The sequence below is a fragment of the Tachyglossus aculeatus genome, chromosome 7 (assembly GCF_015852505.1).
Source record: "Tachyglossus aculeatus isolate mTacAcu1 chromosome 7, mTacAcu1.pri, whole genome shotgun sequence".
Classification (NCBI taxonomy): Eukaryota; Metazoa; Chordata; class Mammalia; order Monotremata; family Tachyglossidae; genus Tachyglossus; species Tachyglossus aculeatus.
Window position 1 is genome coordinate 46,963,982 of NC_052072.1, and position 26,126 is coordinate 46,990,107.

The 26,126-nt window shown below is 43.2% G+C and overlaps 1 protein-coding gene across 1 annotated transcript in view; it reads right to left on the bottom strand.

Annotated features, from left to right (window-relative positions):
- TSPEAR (thrombospondin type laminin G domain and EAR repeats) overlaps positions 1 to 26,126 on the bottom strand; it is a 196,812-nt gene that overhangs the window by 3,824 nt on the left and 166,862 nt on the right. The window contains exons 8-10 of the mRNA XM_038749174.1: positions 22,372 to 22,558; positions 21,200 to 21,429; positions 2,053 to 2,240 (exon numbers count right to left, since the gene is read on the bottom strand). Of these exons, the coding sequence (XP_038605102.1) occupies positions 2,053 to 2,240; positions 21,200 to 21,429; positions 22,372 to 22,558 (605 nt within the window). The remainder of the gene's footprint in view (positions 1 to 2,052; positions 2,241 to 21,199; positions 21,430 to 22,371; positions 22,559 to 26,126) is intronic.

Consider the following 26,126-nt stretch of genomic DNA (forward strand, 5'->3'; position numbering starts at 1 on the left):
TGAAAATGGGTGGGGAGAGATAGAAAACAATGAGGCATGAAAATGGGTAAGTAGAGAGAAGAGAGAAAGCAGGGATCTGTAGTTCTGCACAAATTCTTTGAAGGTTTCTGTTAATGTGGGTGTGCATTAGATTTATACAGTAATACGTGTGCATCTATCGTATAATGAACATTGTTGCTATAAATAATCTGCAAAAACCTAATTAAAATAGCTGTGCATATTTATGTCAACACTTTCATTACTTCTGGTTATTATACAAACAAGTTTGTTAAGTGGTTTTACATTCCAGTTTGAGTTACACATTCTTTCCAAATAGTTGTAGAAACCAGAGAACATCATATAATAACAACAGTCATAACAGGGAAGCAGCGTTGGCCTAGTGGAAAGAACGTGGGCCTGGGAACCAAAGGACCTGCGTTCTAATCCCAGATCTGTCAATTGCTTGTTGTGTGACCTTAGGCAAGTCACTTAACTTCTCTGAGCCTCAGTTTCCTGAACCATAAAATGGGGATTCGATACCTGTTATCCCTCCTACTTGACTGTGAGCTCCGTGTGGGACAGGAACTATGTATGACCTGATTAATTTTTATCTACCTCAGAGCTTATTCATTCATTCAATTGTATTTATTGAGCACTTACTGTGTGCAAAGCACTGTACTAAGTGCTTGGGAGAGTACATCAGCGCTTAGAACAGTGCTTGACACCTAGTAGGCGCTTAACAAATACCATTAAAAAAAGTCACGTGGCAAAACCAGGGAAGAAAACAATTTGCAATGAGCTCAATTCAGGATTACAACTACTCTGGTTCATATCAACATGAAGGACTGATTATAGGCCAATATTAAGTAACAAAACTTGGTTACATTTTTCCTAAGTCGATAGCTCTTTATTCTCAAAATTTTACAAATTTCTCCTTAATTTCCAGATACCCCAAAGCATACATAAATCTAGATTATGAATCACCTTAGTCAGTTTCATGAAGAATCTCAAATACAGCCCAAACTTTCTTTTCCAACAGACTTGGGGGGAATGGAAGGTGTTGGGTGATTAAAAAGGCTGGTTTTCTAAGACTCTGGACTGACCAAGTAGGGGCAATGCATAATCACACCGAGGGTGTGAATAAACCCTATGAAGGTCTGAGGGATAGTAGGAAGCTTTTGCAAAATAATAATAATAATGATGATGGTATTTGTTAAGCGCTTACCAAGTGCCAAGCAATGTTCTAAGCACTGGAATATCCATTAGGTTATCAGGTTGTCCCACATGGGGCTCACAGTCTTAATCCCTATTTACAGATGAAGTAACTGAGGCACAGAGAAGTGAAGTGATTTGCCCAAAGTCACACAGCTAAGTGGCGGAGAGGGAATTAGAACCCACATCCTCTGGCTCCCAAGCCTGGGCTCTTTCCACTAAGCCACCCTGAAGACTGCAAGCTCCTTGTAGGTAGAGACCCCACATCTACATACTCTAGTGTACTGTACTTTTCCCAAGCATTTGTACAGTGTTCTTCATACAGTAAGCACTCAATAAATGTCATTGATTTACTGAGGAACAGACATCAGCCAGAATCTTGGGGTTGGGCAAGGAACTGAAGCTGTTTGTTATTCAGACTGACAGAATTTACACAAATGCCTCAGGGCAGTGGTATAACTATGGGGAGGGATAAATCATCACATAGTCCTTCTGCACAAGAATTAATATGTCAAGACTGGCCAAGTCTGGAGAATATCCGATATACTGACTAGCGAAGCTTTCTGATGGCCAGGCACCAGAAACAGAAACCTTATTGTAGGCAAAGAAACTGAAGCCGATGCTTGGATCGCATAAATTGGAGGCAGAGATGTAACTGTTTCTCGTGCTCATCCAATAAACCCTGTTCATCTTTAATTTGAATCATTATTTCATCATGAATGCACCTCCTTTTCACAGTATTTTCTATGTGGGAAACGGGGGAGAAATTATCCAAAATAATAATAAGCAACTATGCAAAAGAACTTAAAGATTTTGGAGAATCACCAAGGCCAGTTTTACCAAACAAGCTGTAAATGATACCTGTAGGTGAGAATATCCTGAAATTTGACAAACATCTGAGCAGTGATGTTGAGCTCATAGATGACTGAGTTGATGGCATAGGAGTTATTTTGTATTGGAGTTTCACTGTCATAACTGTGGCTGTTGGCCACGGCCAGAAAGATTCTGTCTCCAATGTAGAAGACTTCCCAGTCCACAGCACCAAAAGTCTAGGACAAAATGAAGAGATTAGATGAAGATGAACATGGATAATAATAAATACTGGGAAAAAAATTGAAAATGGCAATTTTCACATTCATTCATTCATTCAATCGCATTTATTGAGGGCTTACTGTGTGCAGAGCACTGTACTAAGTGCTTGGGAAGTACAAGTTGGCAACATAAACAGGCTCACAGAGCCAGCTCATCCCAAAAGAATGGATTTTGAATTTGTTGACTGGAGGAAAATGGGAACATCTAAAGGTTAACTCGTTGGATTCATCATGAATATCTGTATATATGTTTGTACATATTTATTACTCTATTTATTTTACTTGTACATCTCTATTCTATTTTATTTTGTTAATATGTTTGGTTTTGTTCTCTGTCTCCCCCTTCTAGACTGTGAGCCCACTGTTGGGTAGGGACCGTCTCTTTATGATGCCAACTTGTACTTCCCAAGCGCTTAGTACAGTGCTCTGCACACAGTAAGCACTCAATAAATATGATTGATTGATTGATCGATTGATCATGAAAGAAATCTAAATGCCCAGGTGATTTTAGACTCGTTTGTCTGAGAGTATTTGCACTAGCACTTATGAGACACCAAACAGGAAAAGGAAAAGAAACACCACAAATTTCCTCTCAAGATCTAGCTGCTTCCCCATATTCACGCCCTCCCTGGAGGCACAGCAAGGAGGCATCCTCTGCCTGCAGGGCCAGAAAGACATCACCACCCTGGGTAACGCCAGATCTCGGGGACACCCAGGTGGGAGAGAGATGGGTGGATAATCCTTCCCCATGGAAATCTGGGGCTAGGAGAAAGGGAAATGGTGCCTCTTTGCAGCAGCATGCCTATAATCTGGTAGTCTTGGAGTGCCATTTCCACCATCTCTCCTGAGACGTCTGCACTTGGCCTGTCAATCAGTCAGCCAGTCAATCGTATTTTCTGAGCAATTACTGTGTGCAGGGAACTGTATTAAGGTCTTGGGAGAGTACAGTAGAACAGACACATTCCCTGGCCACAGTGAACTTACAGTCCAGAGGGGGAGGCAGAAATTAATATAATGAAAACCACCCTGGGGAGGAGGAGTAGCACCAGTGAGCAGCTTTTCCTTCCTCTCCACCCTACTTCCCTCCTCTTCCTTTCCACTATTTTTCTCCCTTTCTCCTTCATCCCTTCAAAGCCCAACCCCAAAGAGCACACCTCTTGATGTTTCACCACCTCCCAGTTTTGTCCCCTTGCTCAAAAATGATTGTGAACCATAAGCAACGACAAATGATAAAACTGGAGGATAGATGATGAACAATGACTCCCTGGGACACCAGTAGGTGGGAATATCCCGAAATCTGACAAACATCTGGGCAGTGATGTTAAGCTCACAGATGACTGAGTTGACGGCATAGGAGTTATTTTGTATTAGCATGTCACTGTCATTATTGTGGCTGCCACAGCCAGAAAGATTCTGTCTCCAATGTAGAAAGCTTCCCAGTCTGCAGCACCAAATGTCTAGGACAAAATGAAGAGATTTGATGAAGATGAACGTAGATAATAATAAATACTGGGAAAAAAATTGAAAATGGCAATTTTCACAGAGCCAGCTCATCCCAAAAGAATGGAAATTGAATTCAAGTGGACTGGAGGAAAATGGGAATATCTAAAAGTCAACTCGTTGGATCTATCATGAAAGAAATCTAAATGCCCAGGTGATCTCAGACTCGAGAGCAGACTGGGATGGGAGCAGATCACCAAGCCCCACAGCTTCTCTTCCTGGCCCTTGTTTGGAGGATGGATGATGGCAGTTTACCCAGGAAGCTTCAGCAGGGACAGCCCCAAACCAGCAGAGAGGGTGAAACAAATTTTAAAGACATAATAAAGCCCAGGCTCCTACACTGTTAGTATAGTGGAGATAGGTAGGGTTGTCTTTTGTTTAGAAGAAGCAGTGTGTCCTGGTGGAGAGAGTATAGGCCTAGGAGTTAAGGAGCTGCGTTCTAATCCTGTCTCTGCAGCTTGCCTGATGTATGATCTTAGGCAAGTCACTTCACTTCCCTGGGCCTCAGTTTCCTCATCTGTAAAGTACAGTGCTCTGCACACAAGTAAACACTCAATAAATACGATTGAATGAATAAAGTGGAGACTCAGTACCTGCTCTCCCTCCTACTTAGACTGTGAGCCCCATGTGGGACAGGGGCTATGTTCAATCAGGTTGTCTTGTGTGTGGCCCAGGGCTTAGTACAGTGCTTGGCACATAGTAAGTACCTAACACATACCACAATGGCTAATTATTAGATAAGAGAGCTAACAGTGAGATGGGATCCTTGAATGTAACTAAGAGAGATTCCCTTGCAAACTTGCACAGAGTTGTGCACACTTTCTAGCTACTTGGAGTGAACGCTGCTCAGAACCCAGCGGTTGGTTAGAATCAGTCAATCAGTCAAGGTTACTTCCTGAGAGCTTACTATGGGCAGAGCACTGTACTAAGCATTTCGAGAGTACAATGCAACGGAACTAGCAGTCACGTTCCCTGCCCCTAACAAGCAGGGAAAATGCAGCTCACAGACCAGCTCACAGGAAAGGGTTTGCTCTCTTTTACAAAGCCCACCGACTTATGAGGATAGGCTCTCTCCCTGAGTAGTGACATCTTTGAGTCTGAAGGTTGGCCGTATAGAGCTATGAGCCGTTATTCTTCTATCTGCAATAAAAATAGATATACACCGAAAGGAGGTGAAGCCCTGACCCCATGAAATCAGGAAATTTTGGCCAACAAAAAAATGGAAGTTTTCCTTGTGCCGCATTAGAGGGTGCTGTTACCTAGAATTCCTAGCCAGCGGCAGCTTTTCTGAGATGAGAGGGGAAGAACGGGGAACAGAACAGTGTTGTCTTGTAAGAAAGTCTTCCTCTGTTTTGAGCGGATTGGTGATAAGGTATCAGAAGGCAGAAAACACGAGAATTGAAGTTTAATTCCTTAAAGTAGGGCCCCAAATTGGACCTGAATGGAGAGATTCTTTGAAATAGAACTAGGGTTTGTCAGTGATACTAAGAATTTTATCGGACGCATGATACAGTTTTACTTCATTCATTCAATCATATTTATTGAGTGCTTACTGTGTGCAGAGCACTGTACTAAGCGCTTGGGAAGTACTTAAACAGCATTGTATACTTTCAGACAATTTTTTGTTCAAGGATCTCCAAACAACTTACAAATATCATCTATTTATCAGCGTGTGGCTTGACCCATTGGAAAGACCCCAGATCTGGGAGTCTGGAGACCTGGTTCGTGCCTGCTGTGTGACATTGGACAAGTCATTTAACTACTCCATGCCTCAGTTTTCTTATCTCTAAATAGACATTAAAATATCTGTTGTCCCTGCCCCTTAAACTATAAGTAATAACAATAATAATGGTATTTGGTAAGTGCTTACTATGTGCCAATCACTGTTCTAAGTGCTGGGAGATACAAGGTGATTAGATTGGACACAGTCCCTGTCCCACGTCACAGTCTCAATCCCCATTTTACAGATGAGGGAACTGAGGCCCAGAGAAGTGAAGTGACTTGCCCAAGGTCACACAGCAGACATGGTGGAGCAGGGATTAGAACCCATGACCTGATTCCCAGGTCTGTGCTGTATCCATTATGCCATGTTTCTTCTCTAACCGTCGGACAGGGACTGTACCAGAACTGCAAGCATTGTATCTACCCCAGAGCTTAACACGGTCCTCGGCACATAGGGAGCACTTAATACCTTATTATTATTATTATCATCATTTAAAATGGAGAAAACCAGGGAATAAAGAAAACTCTTAAAATGAAGCTTTTATTTAGGCAACGGAGATGTAGCCTATTTGGAATTTGGGTCAGGCTCACGATGTCTTTCGAAACAGATGAGCGACCTGGATTCTACTTGCCACCTCACCCTAAGAATAGCACTCCTCAAGACACAGTGGGAAGACTGACGATGAGAGTCACCAGCACAATTATCTGGATCAATTAATTAAATAGTTTATCTCGGGGCAGAAATTTCATTCAGCTCTGTAGCCTTTTAAAGTAGATTGATAAATGATTTTAAAAAAATAGCATAAGAATGTACAATAAAGTCATCACAATAAATAGAAATAAAGCTAGATGCACATCACTAACAAAATAGAGTAGTAAATATGTACAAGTAAAAGAAATGGAGTAATAAATGCCAATACAAATTATGATACTGATCTACATCTCAGAAAAAAAGGCCTATTCTTGTACTTTTTAATGGCAAGGGTTCCATTTTATTGGGAAGCTGGAAGCCTAGTTACACAAGAAAACTGCAAAAAAAAAGCATATCATATTAACACTGATACTAACGAGGACTAGGAGTTAGAGATGGCACTTCTTGCTATAAAATAAAAACTCGGAGCATCTCATCAGTCTCTGGGTTGAAACAAGGCACGTAGGAATGATTTGGTTCAATTTGCAGATAGAAAAGCAGAAGCACGAGAAAACTGAAAATCCTACTCCAGGATATGCTTAGCAAATAAAGGGGAAAGGACAAAATGGAATCCTTGACTCCGAGCTCTTCACTTGTTTGTGTCCAGGGGTGGAAGTGCAATGGAAGGATCCAGAACAGAGCACTGGTTAAAAAAAAAAACAATCACCAGTTAGCCTGTTTGGACTTGCATTATTTCAAAGCAGATAGTTTTTGTTTTTTTTGTTTCCTTGAGCTTCCCTACACCGGTATCTGGGCCAGGGAGCAGGACTGAGTCCGATGTAGCCCCCGCCCGAGATCATAGGATAGGCCCAGGCTGCTGGAAGCCGCCAGCCAGGCCAGTTGACCAGCTGACAAGTGCTTAGTACAGTGCTCTGCACACAGTAAGCGCTCAATAAATACGATTGAATGAATACAGAGGACCAGCAGGCTCTGCTGAGAGCGAGGGCGGCACCAGGAAGAGCATGGGGTTGTGATTGGGAAAATCTGGCCTGCACCCCTGTTACTCCCACTCTTCCACCCTGCAGGACTCAGCCCTATTCATTCATTCAATCAGATTTATTGAGCGCTTACTGTGTGCAGAACACTGTACTAAGCACTTGGATAGTACAATTCATTCATTCAATCGCATTTATTGAGCACTTACTGTGTGCAGAGCACTGTACTAAGCACTTGGGAAGTACAAGTCGGCAACATCTAGAGACGGTCCCTACCCAACAACGGGCTCACAGTCTAGAAGGGGGAGACAGACAACAAAACATGTGGACTGGTGTCAAGTCATCAGAATAAATAGAAATAAAGCTAGATGCACATCATTAACAAAATAATATTTACTTGTAAATATGTACAAGTAAAATAGAGTAATAAATCTGTACAAACATATATATACAGGTGCTGTGGGAAGGAGAAGGAGGTAGGGTGGGGAGGATGGGGAGGGGGAGAGGAAAAAGGGGGCTCAGTGTGGGAAGGCCTCCTGGAGGAGGTGAGCTCTCAGTAGGGCTTGGAAGGGAGGAAGAGAGCTAGCTTGGCAGATGTGCGGAGGGAAGGCATTCCAGGCCAGGGGGAGGATATGGGCTGGGGGTCGACGGGGGGACAGGCGAGAACGAGGTACAGTGAGGAGGTTAGCGGCAGAGGAGCGGCAGGCGCAGGCGCAGGCTGTAGAAGGAGATAAATTCAGCAACAGATAGAGACGATCCCTACCCTAGAACCGCTAGTATTCCCCTAGTCTACACCAGGATAAAGAGTGAGCTGGATTCTCACTGCCATCCCCACCATGTTTTTTTGGGGGTTTTTTTATGGTGTTAGTTAAACGCTTACTATGTGCCAGGCATACTTACTAAGCACTGGGGTAGATAGAAGCTAATCTGGTTGGACACAGTCCATATCCCAAATGGGGCTCTTATGAGGCACTGAGAAATTAAGTGACTTGCCCAAAGTCACACAGCAGACACGTGGTGGAGTGGGATTAGACTAACGCCCAGTCTCATTCATTCATTCATTCATTCATTCAATCGTATTTATTGCACACTTACTGTGTGCAGAGCACTGTACTAGCGCTTGGGAAGTACAAGTCGGGAAGATATAGAGATGGTCCCTACCCAACAATGGTGCTGGGATAGATACAAGAAAATCAGGTTGGACACAATTCCTGTCTCAAATGGGGTTTACAGTCTTAGCAGGAGGGAGAACAGACATTGACTTCCCATTTTGCAGAGGGGGAAACTGAAGGACCAATAAGCTAAGTGACTTACCCAAGGTCACACAGCAGGGGAGCGGCAGAGTGGGTATTAGTACTCAGGTCCTCTGACTCACAGAGCCATGCTGCTTCTCATATCTGACTTTCATTCACTCATTCAATCGTATTTGTTGAGCACTTACTGTGTGCAGAGCACTGTACTAAGCGCTTGGGAAGTACAAGTTGGCAACATATAGAGACAGTCCCTACCCAATGGCAGGCTCACAGTCTAGAAGGGGGAGACAGACAACAGAACAAAACATATTAACAAAATAAAATAAATAGAATAAATATGTACAAGTAAAATAAATAGAGTAATAAATCTGTACAAACATATATACATATATACAGGTGCTGTGGGGAGGGGAAGGAGGTAAGGCAGGGGGATGGGGAGGGGGAGGAGGGGGAGAGGGAGGAGAGGACTCAGTCTGGGAAGGCCTTCTCTCCTCACCCCTCTGCCCTCCCCCAACACCTGGTTTTATCAGAAGGGCTCAGGGCTAATCACCTTTCAGTGCCTTGGCCTCATTCCTATTTTGGTACCAGTCAGCCTTTGCTTTCAATCCTCCTTGTAGCCACAAAAGCAGTAATAATAATAATAATGATGGCATTTCTTGAGCGCTTACTATGTGCAAAGCACTGTTCTAAGCGCTGGGGGGGGATATAAGGTGATCAGGTTGTCCCACATGGGGCTCACAGTCTTAATCCCCATTTTACAGATGAGGTAACTGAGGCTCAGAGAAGTTAAGTGACTAGGCCAAGGTCACACAGAAGACATGTGGCGGAGCTGGGATTCGAACCCATGACCTCTGACTCCAAAGCCCGTGCTCTTTCCACTGAGCCACACTGCTTCTCTAGTCTCCCTACAAGGATTTTCGAAAGGGGCACATTTAACAGGTTGAAATAGGTGAGCCATATTTATATATTTGCACATACTTACTGTATTCCTAGACTTATCGTGCAATTTATAATAATGGCATTTATTAAGCGCTTACTATGTGCAAAGTACTGTTCTAAGCACTTGCGTGAGTACAATACAACAACAGACATCTTCCATTCCCACAATAAGCTCACAGTCTAAATTCATGTGAGGATACATTTGTATGCATGTCTGTATTTTTGTGTGTACATCATGCTCAGAAATGAATTCTTATATGTAATCATTTGAATGTATATTAATTTTTTGTAAGGGTATCTTAGTATTGTAAAATATATCTTTTAGGTAGTAGGTATCCTCAAGTTTCAAGATTCACTTCTATCCAAGTCCAATTTTCTAGTTAATTATATTTGAAGCCTACCTCAAACAGTGCCACCCCTTTAATCTGCTGGTGTACTCTGAGACCGCAATAGTGATTTTCACAAATGGATAATAGGAGGTAAAGCAGAAAAGCATTTACCGTCCCAATTTCCTCGAGTCACGTTGCCAAGCATTATCCACGCTACCTGTGATTTAAATGAATCCAGTCCTAAGCTCATGGCAATCACATGTCACTCTTGGTAATTCAAAGCTTATTAGATACTAATCGACGGAGGGGAATAAATCCCAACAATCAAAACAGCTTTGCCAAAACCAACCTCCACTAAGAAACGACGTATAATTGCCAGAAGCAATGCTGCTTCTGAGGGCTGGTTAAATGATGGAGTTTTCTGAAACCTCAGAATGGTTCTTTCCCTACAGAAGGTACTTCGGTCAACCTGGAATTTCCCTGGAAACCTGCCCTCAAAATCCCACGGCAGCAATTATTTACATGAGAACACATCAAAATGACTTGATAACAGCATTTCTAGAATAATTACATTCCCAGCAGAGTTGGTCAGACCTGGGATAACGGCAGCAAGGTCAAACCTGAGAGTTCCTCCAGTTAAACCCCCTGAGATGGTTTCCACAAGAAAATGATCAGCCCATTGGGGGTTCGGCAAGGAGACTTGTACTTCCCAAGCGCTTAGTACAGTGCTCTGCACACAGTAAGCACTCAATAAATACGATTGATTGATTGAGTATTTTTAGGATGTTTTTCATGAGGCTAGAAATGCCTAATAATAACGGTATTTGTTAAAGCGCTTACTATGTGCCAGGCACTGTAATAAGTGCAGTGAATACATAACCAAGACTACTAACCAAGACCTTGGGCAATTCATTTAATTTCTCTGAGCCTCAGTTCCCTCAATCTGTAAAAATAGGGATTAAGACTGTGAGCCCCACGTGGGACAACTTGATCACAATATATCCCCCTCCAGCACTTAGAACAGTGCTTTGCACATAGTAAGCACCTAAAAATACCATCATTATTATTATTACTACACAACCAAAAGCCGAAACATAGAATTTTAAGTGATTCGACTCGCCATTCTGCCTGTGGGAATGAGTGAATGAATGGAGATGAGGTAAAGCTAACATGAGCAAAATAATCCGGCTTTTTGGCCCGCTAAACCCAGAGTGCTATCCACAGTCAGCTATAAGAAAGTTCCACAGCCATGTGTGCTGGCTTTTGTGACCAGGATTATGGATTCAGTACTTATTCAGAGAGGCTACATGAGCAGAGGTTCATGGAGCTAAAAAAAAAATGAAGTTAAAGGACCCAGAGTGTTTCTTAATGACACAAAAAGTAGCAGTCTTGTTTTTAACCCAACCAAAAGAAGCTTGAAAAAACACTTTTTTAAAAAAAATCATCGTTCATTTAGGAAGCAGCCCAGCCTACAAAGAGCACAGGCCCGGAGGTCAGAGGACCTGGGTTCTGATCCCAGCTAGGCAATTCATATACTGTGTGACCTTGGGTAAGTCACTTAACTTCTCTATACCTCAGTTCCCTCATCTGCAAACTGAGGATTCAATACCTGTTCTCTGTCTTACATTTTCACTTGGACTTGCCCTTTATTCACCCCTCCCTCAGCCCCCAGCACTTATGTACATATCCGTAATTTATTTACCTTAATGTCCATCTCCCCGCCTTGTCTGTGAGCTCAATTTGGGCAGGGAACATGACTACCAACTCTATTATATTGTTATATTGTACTCTCCCAAGCTCTTTGTACAGTGCTCTGCAGACAGTAAGTGCTCAGTAATTATGATAGATTGTTGGATTGATTGATATTTAGACTGTGAGCCCCATGTAACACTTGATTATCTTGTATCTGCCCCAGCATTCAGTGCAGTGCTTAACAAATACCGCAATTATTCAGTGTGGCTGAACCAGAAAATACCTCAAGGAACTTGAGGGTTTAAACGTGAGTATGGCATCCGTTACCTCAATTATTATCCCTTAGAGTCTCCTGGTTAGGATAATTTCCAGCCTGCTTGTGGCAATAATGACCTTGTACTTTCTACTGTTAGTCTAAGCTCAACTCCTGAGATCTGAGTCCACCTGGGATGGCAGTGGGGTTGGGATACAGGACTGGGTAGGAATGGGAAAGCACGCAAGACCCTCTATCAGTTAGGCAGGTCCCTGGGTTCCTGGGATGGGTTTGGAGATGGCATTAGTGTTTCCTGCTTGCCTAAAGTTGGTTTTGAGACCGCGGCTCGAGGACTGTCAATGCTGCACTAGCACTTAATATCTGGTTTGCTCCGTGATGAACTGTCTCCAAAATCCTGTTTTTGAAAGAAGATTTATCTCCCTGAAAAAGTGTGGCCTTGGGCCAAACAACTTCAGATAAAAGATAAAAAGAACGTAAGCCAGAGGCAGCAGATCTCTATTTTAAAAATACCGCAGGGGAAAAACAGAACATGATCTCACAGATGAAAAAAAAATTACACCCTGAATGATCACGGACTTAGATTTGTACAGACTTGATCTCCCAAATGGACGTATGGTTCTGAAGTAGGAAGAATAGCGATGAAATGAAATCCTGTAGGCTATATGTGGGGCAGAGAGAATTAACCTATGAACAATTCCACACACAGTCTCTCACATATGTGCTGTGGCGATGGGAGGGTTGATGAATGAAGGGCCTTCTCTGGCCTGAGTTACCTCATTTATAAAATGGGGATTGAGACTGTGAGCCCCATGTGGTCCAGGGACTGTGTCCAACCCGATTAGCTTTATCCACTCCAGTACCTGGCACACAGTAAGCACTTGACAAATACTACAATTATCATTATTATTATAGACATGCATAATATCTTTCTTCAGTGAGATTCATTGCATTTCACAATGGTTTGGGGTTCAACTGTCACAAAACCCTGGGTTTCCACAGATCTTTAAAAAACTAGCAGGTTTTCCAAGAGCACCTTCCCTATCATTTATTATGCATGAGGCTTGTTTTTCTGGAAATCAGATTCAAAAGGCAGCTGCATCTCATTTAGAGATGCAGTACTTATGGTGAAAATTACATACAGTGGAGAAGTCACTACTTTTTCTCCGTCATGGGTAGATGTAATTCACTCGCAAACAGAGAAGTCATATTTTGTCAATTAATATAGATGCATCATTTTAGAAATAATGGACACTCCTTGAGCTAACACGTTGCACTAGAAACCTCTTTAGCTAGTTTGGTGGGGCTAGGCTAGCTGTTGACATAAACAGATTAAATGAAGAGCTCTGCTTGGATTTACTAAAGGACTATGGTATTAATGTACATTTAGAGAGGAGTTATCCAGAAAAAAGTGGGTCAGCTTTCCTGCAAAGTTTAAACAGATTTAGGCTACCCAGTGATTGTGTGTGTCTGTGTATGTGTGCATACGCATGCATGCACTTTCTCCACTATCTCAAGGGTAAAGTGAGGTATGAGGCAATGGCTAATTTTAACTCAAACTTACTTCATAACAGTGAGTAAAAATCTCCTGTTACACTAACAGCCATTAATTGTACGCTTCAACTATCTTCCCCGAGAGGTAGCAATTATAGAATTAAAACTAGCCTCCAGGCAACATCAAAATATTTTTTGGTTAGCATCGTCCTAAGAGATAGTGGTCTGAAATATTCTACCAGTGAGACCCAGTGAAGAAACCATTGAAAACCAAAACAAGTTATTGCCGCATATGTACAGAAGGCTGTGTTTCAGTTATTTATCTGGTAGCGTTGTTAGGGCTAGACAAGAACAGTATTTAGATTTTTCAGGGATTTTATGATTGGTTTGAGGCTTTTCTTTGAGAGATTCTATGATTTCTTTGGAATATTCTGTATCCACCTATGTGGTATAATATGATGGTATTTGTTAAGCACTTACTATGTGCCAAGCCTGTTCTAAGGGCCGGGAAAGGGAATGTTCCTTAGGTGACACAATATTTAATATATATTATGCCATGATTTTGTGGCAAAAGCCAAGTACAGCACTCTGTGTTGTAGGTGAGCAAATTTTCAGGCCAACCAGAAGCTTAAGCACAGGAATACAACCTCATCATTATTATTAATATTATATTATTAATGATAATAATAATGGCATTTGTTAAGAGCTTACTATATGCCAGGTAATCGAGTCGGTCACAGTCCATGTCCCTCATGGGGCTCACGGCCTCAATCCCCATTTTACAGATGAGGTAACTGAGGAACAGAGAACTAAAGTGACTTGCTCAAGGTCACACGGCAGACAAGTGGCAGAGCAGGGATTAGACCTCATGACCTACTGAATCCCAGGCCCATGCTCTTTCCACTAGGCCACACATTATAAAGTAAAGCAAAGACAAAACCTTAACATAAACCTGGAAGATTTTAGCCCTCCTTACTATTTTATGACCAAAAGAACTAGAAGCAAATCTCCCTTTTAGTCAGTCAAGAATAAGGTTGAAATCACTGATGCTGCAGGAAAAATAGATTTCTGAAAATGTCTCTCTCCTATTTATACTGTGAGCCCTGTGTGGGACAAGGACTGAGTCTGACCTGATTAGCAGTGTGACACTGGAAAGAGCATGGGTTTGGGAGAGGTCATGAGTTCTAATCCCAACTCTACCACTTATCGGCTGTGTGACCTTGGGCAAAACACGTAACTACTCTGTGCCTCAGTTACCTCTTCTATAAAATGGGGATTAAGACTGTGAGCCCCACATGAGACAAAGTTGTATCTACTCCAGGGCTTAGGATAGTGCTGGTGTATAGTAAGTGCTTAACAAATACCATTATTATTCATTCATTCAGTCATATTTATTGAGCGCTTACTGCGTGCAGAGCACTGTACTAAGCGCTTATTATTATTGTTATTTTGTATCCACCCCACCACGTGAGACAACCTGATTACCTTGTATTACCTTGAGCAGCGTGGCTCAATGGAAAAGAGCACGGGCTTTGGAGTCATAGGTCACGGGTTCAAACCCCGACTCTGATAATTGTTGGCTGTGTGACTTTAGCAAGTCACTTCACTTCTCTGTGCCTCAGGTCCCTCATCTGTAAAATGGGGATTAAGACTGTAACCCCCAAGTGGGGCAACCTGATCACCTTGTAACCTCTCCAGCACTTAGAACAGTGCTTTGCACATAGTAAGTGCTTAATAAATGCCATTATTAGTAGTAGTAGTACTCCAGGGCTTAGAATAGTGCTGGCACATAGTAAGTGCTTAAGAAATACCATTATTATTATTATTATTATTTTGTATCCATCCCATCAATCAGTACAGTGCCTGGCACATAGTAAGCACTTCACAAATGCCAAAATTATAGTAAGTGCTTAACAAATATCACCATTATGATTATTAATATTTTCTCCCTTATAGGTGATGCCATGACTATCATCCCAAATAGAACTACGGAGAGGGTTTCTCAACCTCTCTTCCCTCCTCCTTCCCCTCCCTCCCACAGGATGTCTCCCAGAGGTCTCGGTCTTGTTCCGTTTAACTGCCAAACACACCCACACCCGACTAAGAAGAATTCTCCACCCAGACCCTTCCAAGATGTCAAAATCTTGCTCCATCCCTCAGAACAAGCCATGTGGACATGGTTTGTCCACAACTACCAAACCCACCACTCCCTATTCCTCTCCACACTAGGCTACGGCAGCATTTTCAAAGAGATGTCTCAGCATTCAAGATGTGAAATCTAATCACCCCAATTACACCCAAAACACCCCAAACACAGTTTTTCTTTTGCTTCAACCACAGAAAAAATTGCTTGGGAGTTTTCTGGGAGCTTGGGCTGGGGGTGGGGGGTGTCTATCTTATTTTAAAGCAATATAGAAGCAACTCTTCTGATTTGCCCATAATAACAGATGTTTTTCTGCATTTGGAGAAGAATTTTGGAGAGGAAAAGCAGTAGTTTTTCAGCTTTTTTTTTTCAGCTTCAGGGCTGACTAGGGTGAACAGAAATTAAATATTATTATGGGATATGCCCTGATTTCCCCTTATTGCCCTCATAAACCCTGTGATCTCCTCTCTAGAATGTGAGCTCCTTGTGGACAGGAAATATGTCTACCAATTCTGTTTTCTTGTACTCTCCCAAGCACTCATTCATTCATTCATTCAATCGTATTTATTGAGCGCTTACTGTGTGCAGAGCACTGTACTAAGCGCTTGGGAAGTACAAGTTGGCAACAAGCGGCTCACAGTCTAGAAGGGGGAGACAGACAACAAAACAAAACACATGGACAGGTGTCATCAGAATAAACAGAAGTAAAGCTAGATGCACATCACTAACAAAATAAATGGAATAGTACATATGTACAAGTAAAGTAAATAGAGTAATAAATCTGTACAAACATATATACAGGTGCTGTGGGGAGGGGAAGGAGGTAGGGTGGGGGGATGGGGAGGGGGAGAGGAAGGAGTGGGCTCAGTCTGGGAAGGCCTCCTGGAGGAGATGAGCTCAGTAAGCACTCAGAAATTGCCATTGCTTGATAAATAGATGGAATTTTGACTGAGAAATACCGTCCGCTAAGTGAGGTGCTTTGAATTTTCTGGAAAGTTTACAAAGAGGTTGCTTGTCTTTTTATGTGTGCTAGGCACTATGCTGAGTGTTCAAGTAGACACAAGATTGGACACAATCCCAGTCCCATATGGGACTCACAATCTTAATCCCCATTTTACAGATGAGGTACCTGGGACACAGAGAAATAAAGTGACTTGCCCAAGATCACACAGCGGACAAGTGGCAGAGCTGGGATTAGAACCCAGATCCTCTTACTCCCAAGCCCGGGCTCTTTCCACTAGGCCACACTGCTTTCCTGGAGTAAAGTCTACGCTCAATAGAGGGAAGAGGAAACCACTTCCTCAGAATAGATTTATAAACTCTCAAAGCACCATTCACTGGAGAATAGACAAGTCAAACAGAAGTTAACGCCAGTGCATGGAGAACACGTTAATTTCAATTTAAAAATAATCTGATAAAAGTCTGAACCTTTAGAAATGAAATCTTCTTTTCTACCAACAGGAACTGTCCATTACAGTCCATTTAATACCCTCCATTTAATTTGCTCTGCAACATAGATTTAAGGACTAACTGGCTTACCGCTTATATATCCAACCTAAGGGCATTTTTCAATAAAGTTGCCAAGGAAACATTGCCTGTTTAAATCATCACAGAAGAAAATGGCCAGCACATTCAACCAGGCTCTATTAGTACTAGTGTTAAGAAACAATGGAGAAGCAGTTCTCCCATGCCCTAACAGGTTCTCCCTTCTTAAGCAGATCTAAAAGAATAAGGAATTTGGGGCAATTCAAACTCATCATTAAGCTAGGCCAGCCAAAACAAACTATTTTACCTTGAGAGGGGGATTCCCTCTAAACCATTCTGAGCCTGTGTCCATATTGTTAATGGAGACATTTTTCCTGGTTTCACACATCAGTTAGCGGTGGGCCAAATGAATATTTGACTTGGGCTTCCATCAGAAATCCATAATAAAGGAGAAAGCTGTCTACCTCCTTCATTCAACTTCTACCACCAACAACCACATAAACCTGGAGTGTTTCTCTGGTCCTCATCATTAGTGGGCAGGGTCAAGGTCATTCATTCACTGGTTCCTTCCCCTCTGCCTTCAAACATGCCCATGTCTCTCCCATTCTAAAAAAACCCTCTCTTGACCCCACCTCACCTTCTAGTTATCGTCCCATATCCCTCCTACCATTCCTTTCCAAACTCCTTGAATGAGTTGTCTACACGCGCTGCCTAGAATTCCTCAACAACAACTCTCTCCTCGACCCCCTCCAGTCTGGCTTCCGTCCCCTTCATTCCACGGAAACTGCCCTCTCAAAGGTCACCAATGACCTGCTGCTTGCCAAATCCAACGGCTCATATTCTGTCCTAATCCTCCTCGACCTCTCAGCTGCCTTTGACACTGTGGACCACCCCCTTCTCCTCAACACGCTATCTGACCTTGGCTTCACAGACTCCGTCCTCTCCTGGTTCTCCTCTTATCTCTCCGGTCGTTCTTTCTCAGTCTCTTTTGCAGGCTTCTCCTCCCCCTCCCATCCTCTTACTGTGGGGGTTCCCCAAGGTTCAGTGCTTGGTCCCCTTCTGTTCTCAATCTACACTCACTCCCTTGGTGACCTCATTCACTCCCACGGCTTCAACTATCATCTCTACGCTGATGACACCCAGATCTACATCTCTGCCCCTGCTCTCTCCCCCTCCCTCCAGGCTCGCATCTCCTCCTGCCTTCAGGACATCTCCATCTGGATGTCTGCCCGCCACCTAAAGCTCAACATGTCGAAGACTGAGTTCCTTGTCTTCCCTCCCAAACCTTGTCCTCTCCCTGACTTTCCCATCTCTGTTGACGGCACTACCATCCTTCCCGTCTCACAAGCCCGCAACCTTGGTGTCATCCTCGACTCCGCTCTCTCATTCACCCCTCACATCCAAGCCGTCACCAAAACCTGCCGGTCTCAGCTCCGCAACATCGCCAAGATCCACCCTTTCCTCTCCATCCAAACCGCTACCCTGCTCATTCAAGCTCTCATCCTATCCCGTCTCGACTACTGCACCAGCCTTCTCTCTGATCTCCCATCCTCGTGTCTCTCTCCACTTCAATCCATACTTCATGCTGCTGCCCGGATTATCTTTGTCCAGAAACGCTCTGGGCATATCACTCCCCTCCTCAAAAATCTCCAGTGGCTACCAATCAATCTGCGCATCAGGCAGAAACTCCTCACCCTGGGCTTCAAGGCTGTCCATCACCTCGCCCCCTCCTACCTCACCTCCCTTCTCTCCTTCTACTGCCCAGCCTGCAACCTCCGCTCCTCCACCGCTAATCTCCTCACTGTACCTCGTTCTCGCCTGTCCCGCCGTCGACCCCCGGCCCACGTCATCCCCGGGGCCTGGAATGCCCTCCCTCTGCCCCTCCGCCAAGCTAGCTCTCTTCCTCCCTTCAAGGCCCTGCTGAGAGCCCACCTCCTCCAGGAGGCCTTCCCAGACTGAACCCCTTCCTTCCTCTCCCCCTCGTCCCCCTCTCCATCCCCCCATCTTACCTCCTTCCCTTCCCCACAGCACCTGTATATATGTATATATGGTTGTACATATTTATTACTCTATTTATTTATTTATTTATTTATTTATTTTACTTGTACATTTCTATCCTATTTATTTTATTTTGTTGGTATGTTTGGTTCTGTTCTCTGTCTCCCCCTTTTAGACTGTGAGCCCACTGTTGGGTAGGGACTGTCTCTATGTGTTGCCAATTTGTACTTCCCAAGCGCTTAGTACAGTGCTCTGCACATAGTAAGCGCTCAATAAATACGATTGATTGATTCATTTAATAGTATTCATTATTAATCATGATAATGGTATTTGTTAAGTACTTACTGAAAGGCACTGTACTAAGCAATGGGATGGATAAAAGCAAATCAGCTTGGACACAGTCTCTGCCCCACATGGGGCTCACAATCTCAATCCTCATTTTACAGATGTGGTAACTGAGGCACAGAGAAGTGAAGTGACTTGCCCAAGTTCACCCAGCAGACAAGTGGCAGAGCCAGGATTAGAACCCACAACCCCCTGAGTCTCAGGCTCAAGCTCTACCCACTATGCCATGTTGCTTCTCACTAAGCTCTTACTGTGTGCAGAGCACTGTACTAAGCGTTTGGGAGAGGACTATGTAATAAAAAATGGACACATTCCCTGCTCAAAATGAGCTTACAATCCAGAGGGGAAGACAGACATTAATATAAATAAATTATAGATATGTACCTAAGTGCTGTGGGACTGGGAAGGGGGATGAATAGAGGGAGCGAGTCAGGGTGACTCAGAAGGGAGTGGGAGAGAAGGAAAGGAGGGCTTAGTCAGGGAAGGCTTCTTGGAGGAGATGCGCCTTCAATACGGCTTTGAAGGTGGGGGGAGACTAATTGTCTGGGGCCTGGCGATTTTGCTGGGCAAGCAGCTGCTGCCAAGCTGTTCTCCTTCTGACACCTCCCTGTACGTGCCCGGGCGGTGATTAGGAAAACTAGAAGTTTATGCAAACCCCAAGAGGACACTGCTATTCTCTGCATTCATCTAAAAATATGAAAAGACCGCTCTTGTAAATTCAGTCATACTCAATTTATAAAACTAAAATGATTAAATACTGAGCGTACAGTCAGGAAGCATGATTTCATGAGCTCTCTGAAGGGTCGATGAAGGGAGGACGGAGGAGGGAGAGTGCTTCCTGTTCTGAAGGAGGGGAAGCAGGGTTGCCTAGTGGATGGAGCACGGGCCTGGGGGTAGGAGGGATCTGGGTTCCAATCCCAGCTCTGCCACTTGCCTGCTGTGGGAACTTGGGCAAGTCGCTTAACTTCTCCGTATCTCAGTCACCTCATCTGGAAAATAGTGATTAAGACTGTGAGCCCCAGGTGAGCTCCAGAGAAGCAGTGTGGCTCGGTGGCAAGAGCCCGGGCTTTGGAGTCAGATGTCATGGGTTCAAATTCCGGCTCCACCAGTTGTCAGCTGTGTGACTTTGGGCAAGTCACTTCACTTCTCTGTGCCTCAGTTACCTCATCTGTAAAATGGGGATTAAGACTGTGAGCCCCCCCGGGACAACCTGATCACCTTGTAACCTCCCCAGCACTTAGAACAGTGCTTTGCACATAGTAAGAGCTTAATAAATGCCATCATTATTATTATTATGTGGGACATGGACTGTGTCCAACCTGATTAGCTTGTATAACTCCAGAGCTTAGTACAATGCCTGGCACATAGTAAGCACTTAATAAATATCACAAAAAAAGGTCACTGTTGGTTGGGCCCTTTTGGAGCTATGAGGGAAGAATCTGTCTGATTATCCTGAAAGATTTTGTCCTCACTCTTTTTGGGTGCAGGTGAGTAAAGACAGAGGAAAGAAAAGGGGAAGGAAATATATTTGAATTATTAGTAATAGAGCTCATGAAATCATACTTCCTGACTGTGTGCCCAGTATTTAATTATTTTAGTTTTACAGCTTGAGTTTGACTGAATTTACAAGAGAGGTCCAGCAAGGTCCTCGGTCATTTATATATTTTTAGATGAATGCAGAGAATAGGAACGGCCTCTTTGGTGTTGCATAAACTTTTAGTTCAACACAGGCTACTGCTTACCTGGTTTACCCTCCCTTGTGATATAACTCTGTTTGTACTCTCCCAAGTGATTAGTACAGTGCTCTGCAGACTGTAAGCACTCAATCAGTACGATTGACTGATTACTCAAAATACTCGTGACACAACTGAAAGGATTGAGATGATAAATCAGCCAACCAAAACATGAAAGTAAACCCTTAGTGCATCAGCCTAAATTAGCTTGAGGACTTGTCTTACAGAAATGCCTTCTTTAATTTACATCAAGTAGATGCCCATTTTGCAATTACTATTTGGCATGAATCAGGATTTTTTTCATTCTTAGCATCTCTCTCAGGTGAGATGGTGAATGACTTTATGGAGTTGTACCTAAGGGTACTTCTATTTATTATGCTTCCTTACCAAAAATGACTGGAAAAGCTGAAAGGATCCAATGAGCCAGATGTACACGTGAGAGTAGACCTTAGTGGATGTGCCATTAAATGTATTAGCAACAACCAGAAATGAGTATGGTCCAACAGTAAAAAATTCCCAGTCATAAGCTCCTGAGGTAGCAATGGTTTGATTAGCTTCAAAAAGCCCAGTTCTTGGGTTCCATTTGTAGATGACACTATTGATATTATGGTTATCTCCTGGAAGACAGAACATTTGTAAATTCAGTGGAAATGTAACGGTCTTTTCACTTTAAAAAGAGATAGTAATATTAAACTAACAGATTACAACTTTCTCCATATTGTTCTCTGACACACGAAGCTCCAAAATGACAAGCATGGCCAAGAGTGAGAATCTCGTTAGAGGGAGAAGAGATGGTCTTATTGGCTACGTGATTAACGTTAGATATAATGCGCATTTGTTAATTTAGGTACAAAAATTCACAAACTCATTATATCAGGAGCTTTCACGACCTTTCAATCTGGTAATCTTTTCTTAATATTTCATTTCTGTGCAATTAGGACCTGATCTAGGAATAATCCTTCGTCTACATTTTCTGTATTTACATTTCCATGCACATATGTGTCTTTCAACTCTGTGTTTGTTAACTTTGGCTTAAATACAAATGCTTTAAAAATACAGAGAGAAGCCAAGTTTATTTCTAACATTATGAGCTCACAGAAGAAGGGACCTATTATTCACTTGGAACAGACTCTAAACAGCTCAGATTTTTAATATACAAAATGCAGTTATTCAATTTGGGAGAATATAGTAAATAAGTATGGGCCTAAATCGAGATGTTTTCCAGAGGGCCTAGCCTTGGACAATGGTTACTTATATAACCACCATCAAATTACCAGATTTTATCTGTTCCTTGTATAAAAAGCTTCTTCAGTTTGCAAATGACACCAATAAGTTGGACAAATCTAGTTCCTGAAGAATAATACGAGAAAGCAGAGTGATCAAAATAAATCTTGCCAGTGGCCTGCTTAACACGGGTTTAGGCCTGGAAAAAAAAAATGAGGTGATTCTATAGAAACAATTTTATTTATTTAGATGAAATGTAACATTCCCTGCCAAATCAGTTTGTCCACTTTAAACCTGAATCAATTTTTCTTTCCCATTAAGAACGTCTCTTTTACCTTCTCGGTGATTTGCGACAGCCAAAAAGAACTCTCCCTCAATTTCAAATGCCTCCCAATCTCTAGCGCTGTGGGTATTGATCCTCTGGTAGGTGATGAACTTCAGCTTTCTGTGACTCCACTTGTAAATTACCGAGAACTCCTGACCTTTTAGATTCTGCTCCAAATTAGCCACTGCCAGGAAGATCTGAAAAATAACGAATCCGGTGTCATCTCAAATCCTTCATTGAAAGTATTTTTCTAGTGTGGAATCTTTCCCGAGAGTCAGGAAGCATTTCAACTAGGTCTAACTGATAGAGGAGAGCAGAGGGAGTCTCAAAGAATCCTGGATTTACTTTATAGGTGCTGCCACTGACCGACAGAATATGTCCTTTGGATTAGATCACACCATCTAGAAGGGTTATGCAGTGCAGTTAGTATCTGTCTGCGAGGGGCATTTTGATGCTGGTGTGAATACTGCTTGATATGATCAACTCTCATTTTGAAAATATTATGTGGCATTTTTTAGAACATTTCATCAGGTACGATTGTCTCTCATTCCCCAATTGAACCAAGCCAGTTTCAGTAGGTTCATGAAAACAATAGTTAACTAAGATTAATGGAATCTCCCTCCTCTTCCTATATTTCTGGAGTCCTGCTGTTCTACCAGTGAAGGAGCATTGGTCTGGGAATAAGGAGATCTGGGTTCTAGTCCTGATTCTGCCTGAAGTTGAATAATGCTGGTGAAGATAATAATAATAATAATAATAACAACATTTATTAAGCACTTACTATGTGCCAAGCACTGTTCTAAGCGCTGGGTAGGTTACAAGGTAATCAGGTTGTCCCACAGGGGGCTCATGGTCTTAATCCCCATTTTACAGATGAGGTAACTGAGGCCCAGAGAAGTTAAGTGACTTGCCCAAAGTCATACAGCTAACAGTTGGCGGAGCCGGGATTTGAACCCATGACCTCTGACTCCAAAGCCCGGGCTCTTTCCACTGAGCCACACTGCTTCTCTAGGTACACACGCACTTGCAATGTGTGGCACACCTTGCCTGGCTACACATTAGACCCGGTGCCCCAGCTGGAGTGACTGGTAGAGATGCGAGAGTGCGAGTGACACTGAGCTAGCCATTAACACTAGGATCAATTCCTCTGTGCAGGGCCTCAATCGATCAATCAATGGCATTTATTAAGAGCTTACTCTGTGCAGAGAACAGTATTAAGCGCTTGGGAGAGTAAAAACACTCCTCTCCTGGTTCTCCTCCTGTTTTTCTGGCTGCTTCTTCTCAGACTCTTTTGTGGTCTCCTCCTCTTTCTCCCACCCCCTTAATGTGGAAGTCCTTCAAGGTTCGGTTCTGGGTCCCCTTCTATTCTCCATTACACCCACTCCCTGGTAGAACTCATTCACTTCCATTGCTTCTGTTACCATCTGTATGCGGATAATTATCAAATCTACACCTCCAGCCCTGATCTTTCTCCTTCCCTGCAGTCCCGTGTTTCCTCCTGCCTTCAGGACATCTCTGCTTGTAGGTTTCATCGACACCTCAAACTTAACATGTCCAAAACAGAGCTCCTTATCTTCCCACCCAAACGCTGTCCTCCCCTTGACTTTCCCATCATTGTAGACAGCACCAACAGTCCTCCCTGTCTCACAAGGCTGTAATCTTGGAGTTATCTTCGATTCACTTCTCTGATTCAACCCACATATCCAGCGTGGCTCAGTGGAAAGAGCACGGGCTTTGGAGTCAGAGGTCAGGGGTTCAAATCCCGGCTCCTCCAATTGTCAGCTTTGTGACTTTGGGCAAGTCACTTAACTTCTCTGTGCCTCAGTTCCCTCATCTGTAAAATGGGGATTAAGACTGTGAGCCCCTGTAGGACAACCTGATCACCTTGTAACCTCCCCAGCGCTTAGAACAGTGCTTTGCACATAGTAAGCACTTAATAAATGCCATTATTATTATTATTATTATTATTATTATTATATCCAACATCACCAAATCCTGTTCATTCAATCTTCACAATATTGCTAAAATTCTTCCTTTCCTCTCCATCCCAGCTGAAGTTTTGGGTTGTCGGGCTGGGTTGCAGTAGAAGAGCAGCAAGGTAAGGCAGGAGGGGACAGGGTGATTGAGTGCTTTAAAAACGACGGCAAGGAGTGTCTAATGCTGAGGTGGATGGGCAATTACTGGAGGTTCTTGGGGAAACATGGTCTGAATCCACATTAAGCCAAGCACCTATCCTATAATGCCTTGATTACTGCATCAGCCTCTTTGCTGACCTTCCTGCCTCCTGTCTCACTTCACTCCAGTCCATACCTCACTCTGCCACCCGAGTCATTTTTCTACAAAATAATGACGGCATTTATTAAGCGCTTACTATGTGCAAAGCACTGTTCTAAGCACTGGGGAGGTTACAAGGTGATCAGGTTGTCCAAGGGGGGGCTCACAGTGTTATTCCCCATTTTACAGATGAGGTAACTAAGGCATAGAGAAGTTAAATGACTTGCCCAAAGTCACACAGCTGACAATTGGTGGAGCCAGGATTTGAACCCATGACCTCTAACTCCAAAGCCCATGCCCTGTCCACTGAGTCATGCTGCTTCTCTATTCAGCCCACGTTTTCCCAGTCCTCAAGAACCTCCAGGAATTGCCCACCACCTCAGCATCAAACAGACGCTCCTCATCATTGTCTTTAAAGCACTCAATCCCCCTGTTCCCTCCTGCCTTACCTTGCTGCTGTTCTATTACAACCCAGCCCGCGCACTTCATGCCTCTAATGCTAACCTACTCACTGTACCTTTATCTCATCTATCTCACTGCCGACCTCTGGCCCACGTCCTGTCATGCCCTCCCTATTTATATCTAACAGACAATCACTCTCCCCACCTTTCGAAACCTTAGTAAATGCACATCTCCTCCAAGAGGACTTCCCTGACTAAACCCTCATTTCCTTTTCTCCCACTCTCTTCTGTGTCATCCTGGCACTTGGATTTGCTCCCTTTATTCCCCCCTCACTTATGTACAAACTCATAATTCATTTATTTATATTAATGCCTGTCTCCCCTTTAGACTTCAAGTTTGTTGTGGGCAGGGAACATGTCTATGAACACTGGTATAGTGTACTCTCCCCAAGTGCTTAGCACAGTAAGTGCGCAATAAATATGATTCATTAATACAATAGAAAGGAGTTGGTAGACCTGTTCTTTGCCCACAATGAATTTATAATCTCAGTCCTGCACTGAGACTCCTCCAATGCCCCTGATGGAAGAATTCATCATCTATCACAAAATGATCTTTTCTCAGGGCTTTAAAGCCCAGTTCATGCTTGGCCTAGATCAGATAGTGAGATAGTCACTGTGTATTTGTTTCCCTCAACATTTTGGAGTACACAGGCTTTAATTTAGGCTCATCAAACTTGATGAGCCACCAAACTCCATTGCGTACCACCAAATTAGAAAAAAATAAAGTCCCCCCTTCATCTAAATACCGGTGCTAATTGTAACAGTAATAGTAATGGTGACATTTATTAAGCGCTTACTATGTGCCAAGCACTGTTCTATGTGCAGGGGAGGTTACAAGGTGATCAAATTGTCCCACGGGGGGGCTCACAGTCTTCATCCCCATTTTACAGATGAGGGAACTGAGGCACAGAGAAGTGAAGTGACTTGCCCGGAGTCACATAGCTGACAAGTGGCAGAGCCGGCTCTGACTCCAAAGCCCGGGCTCTTTCCACTGAGCCACGCTGCTTCACGCTGCTTGTACTGACCTCAT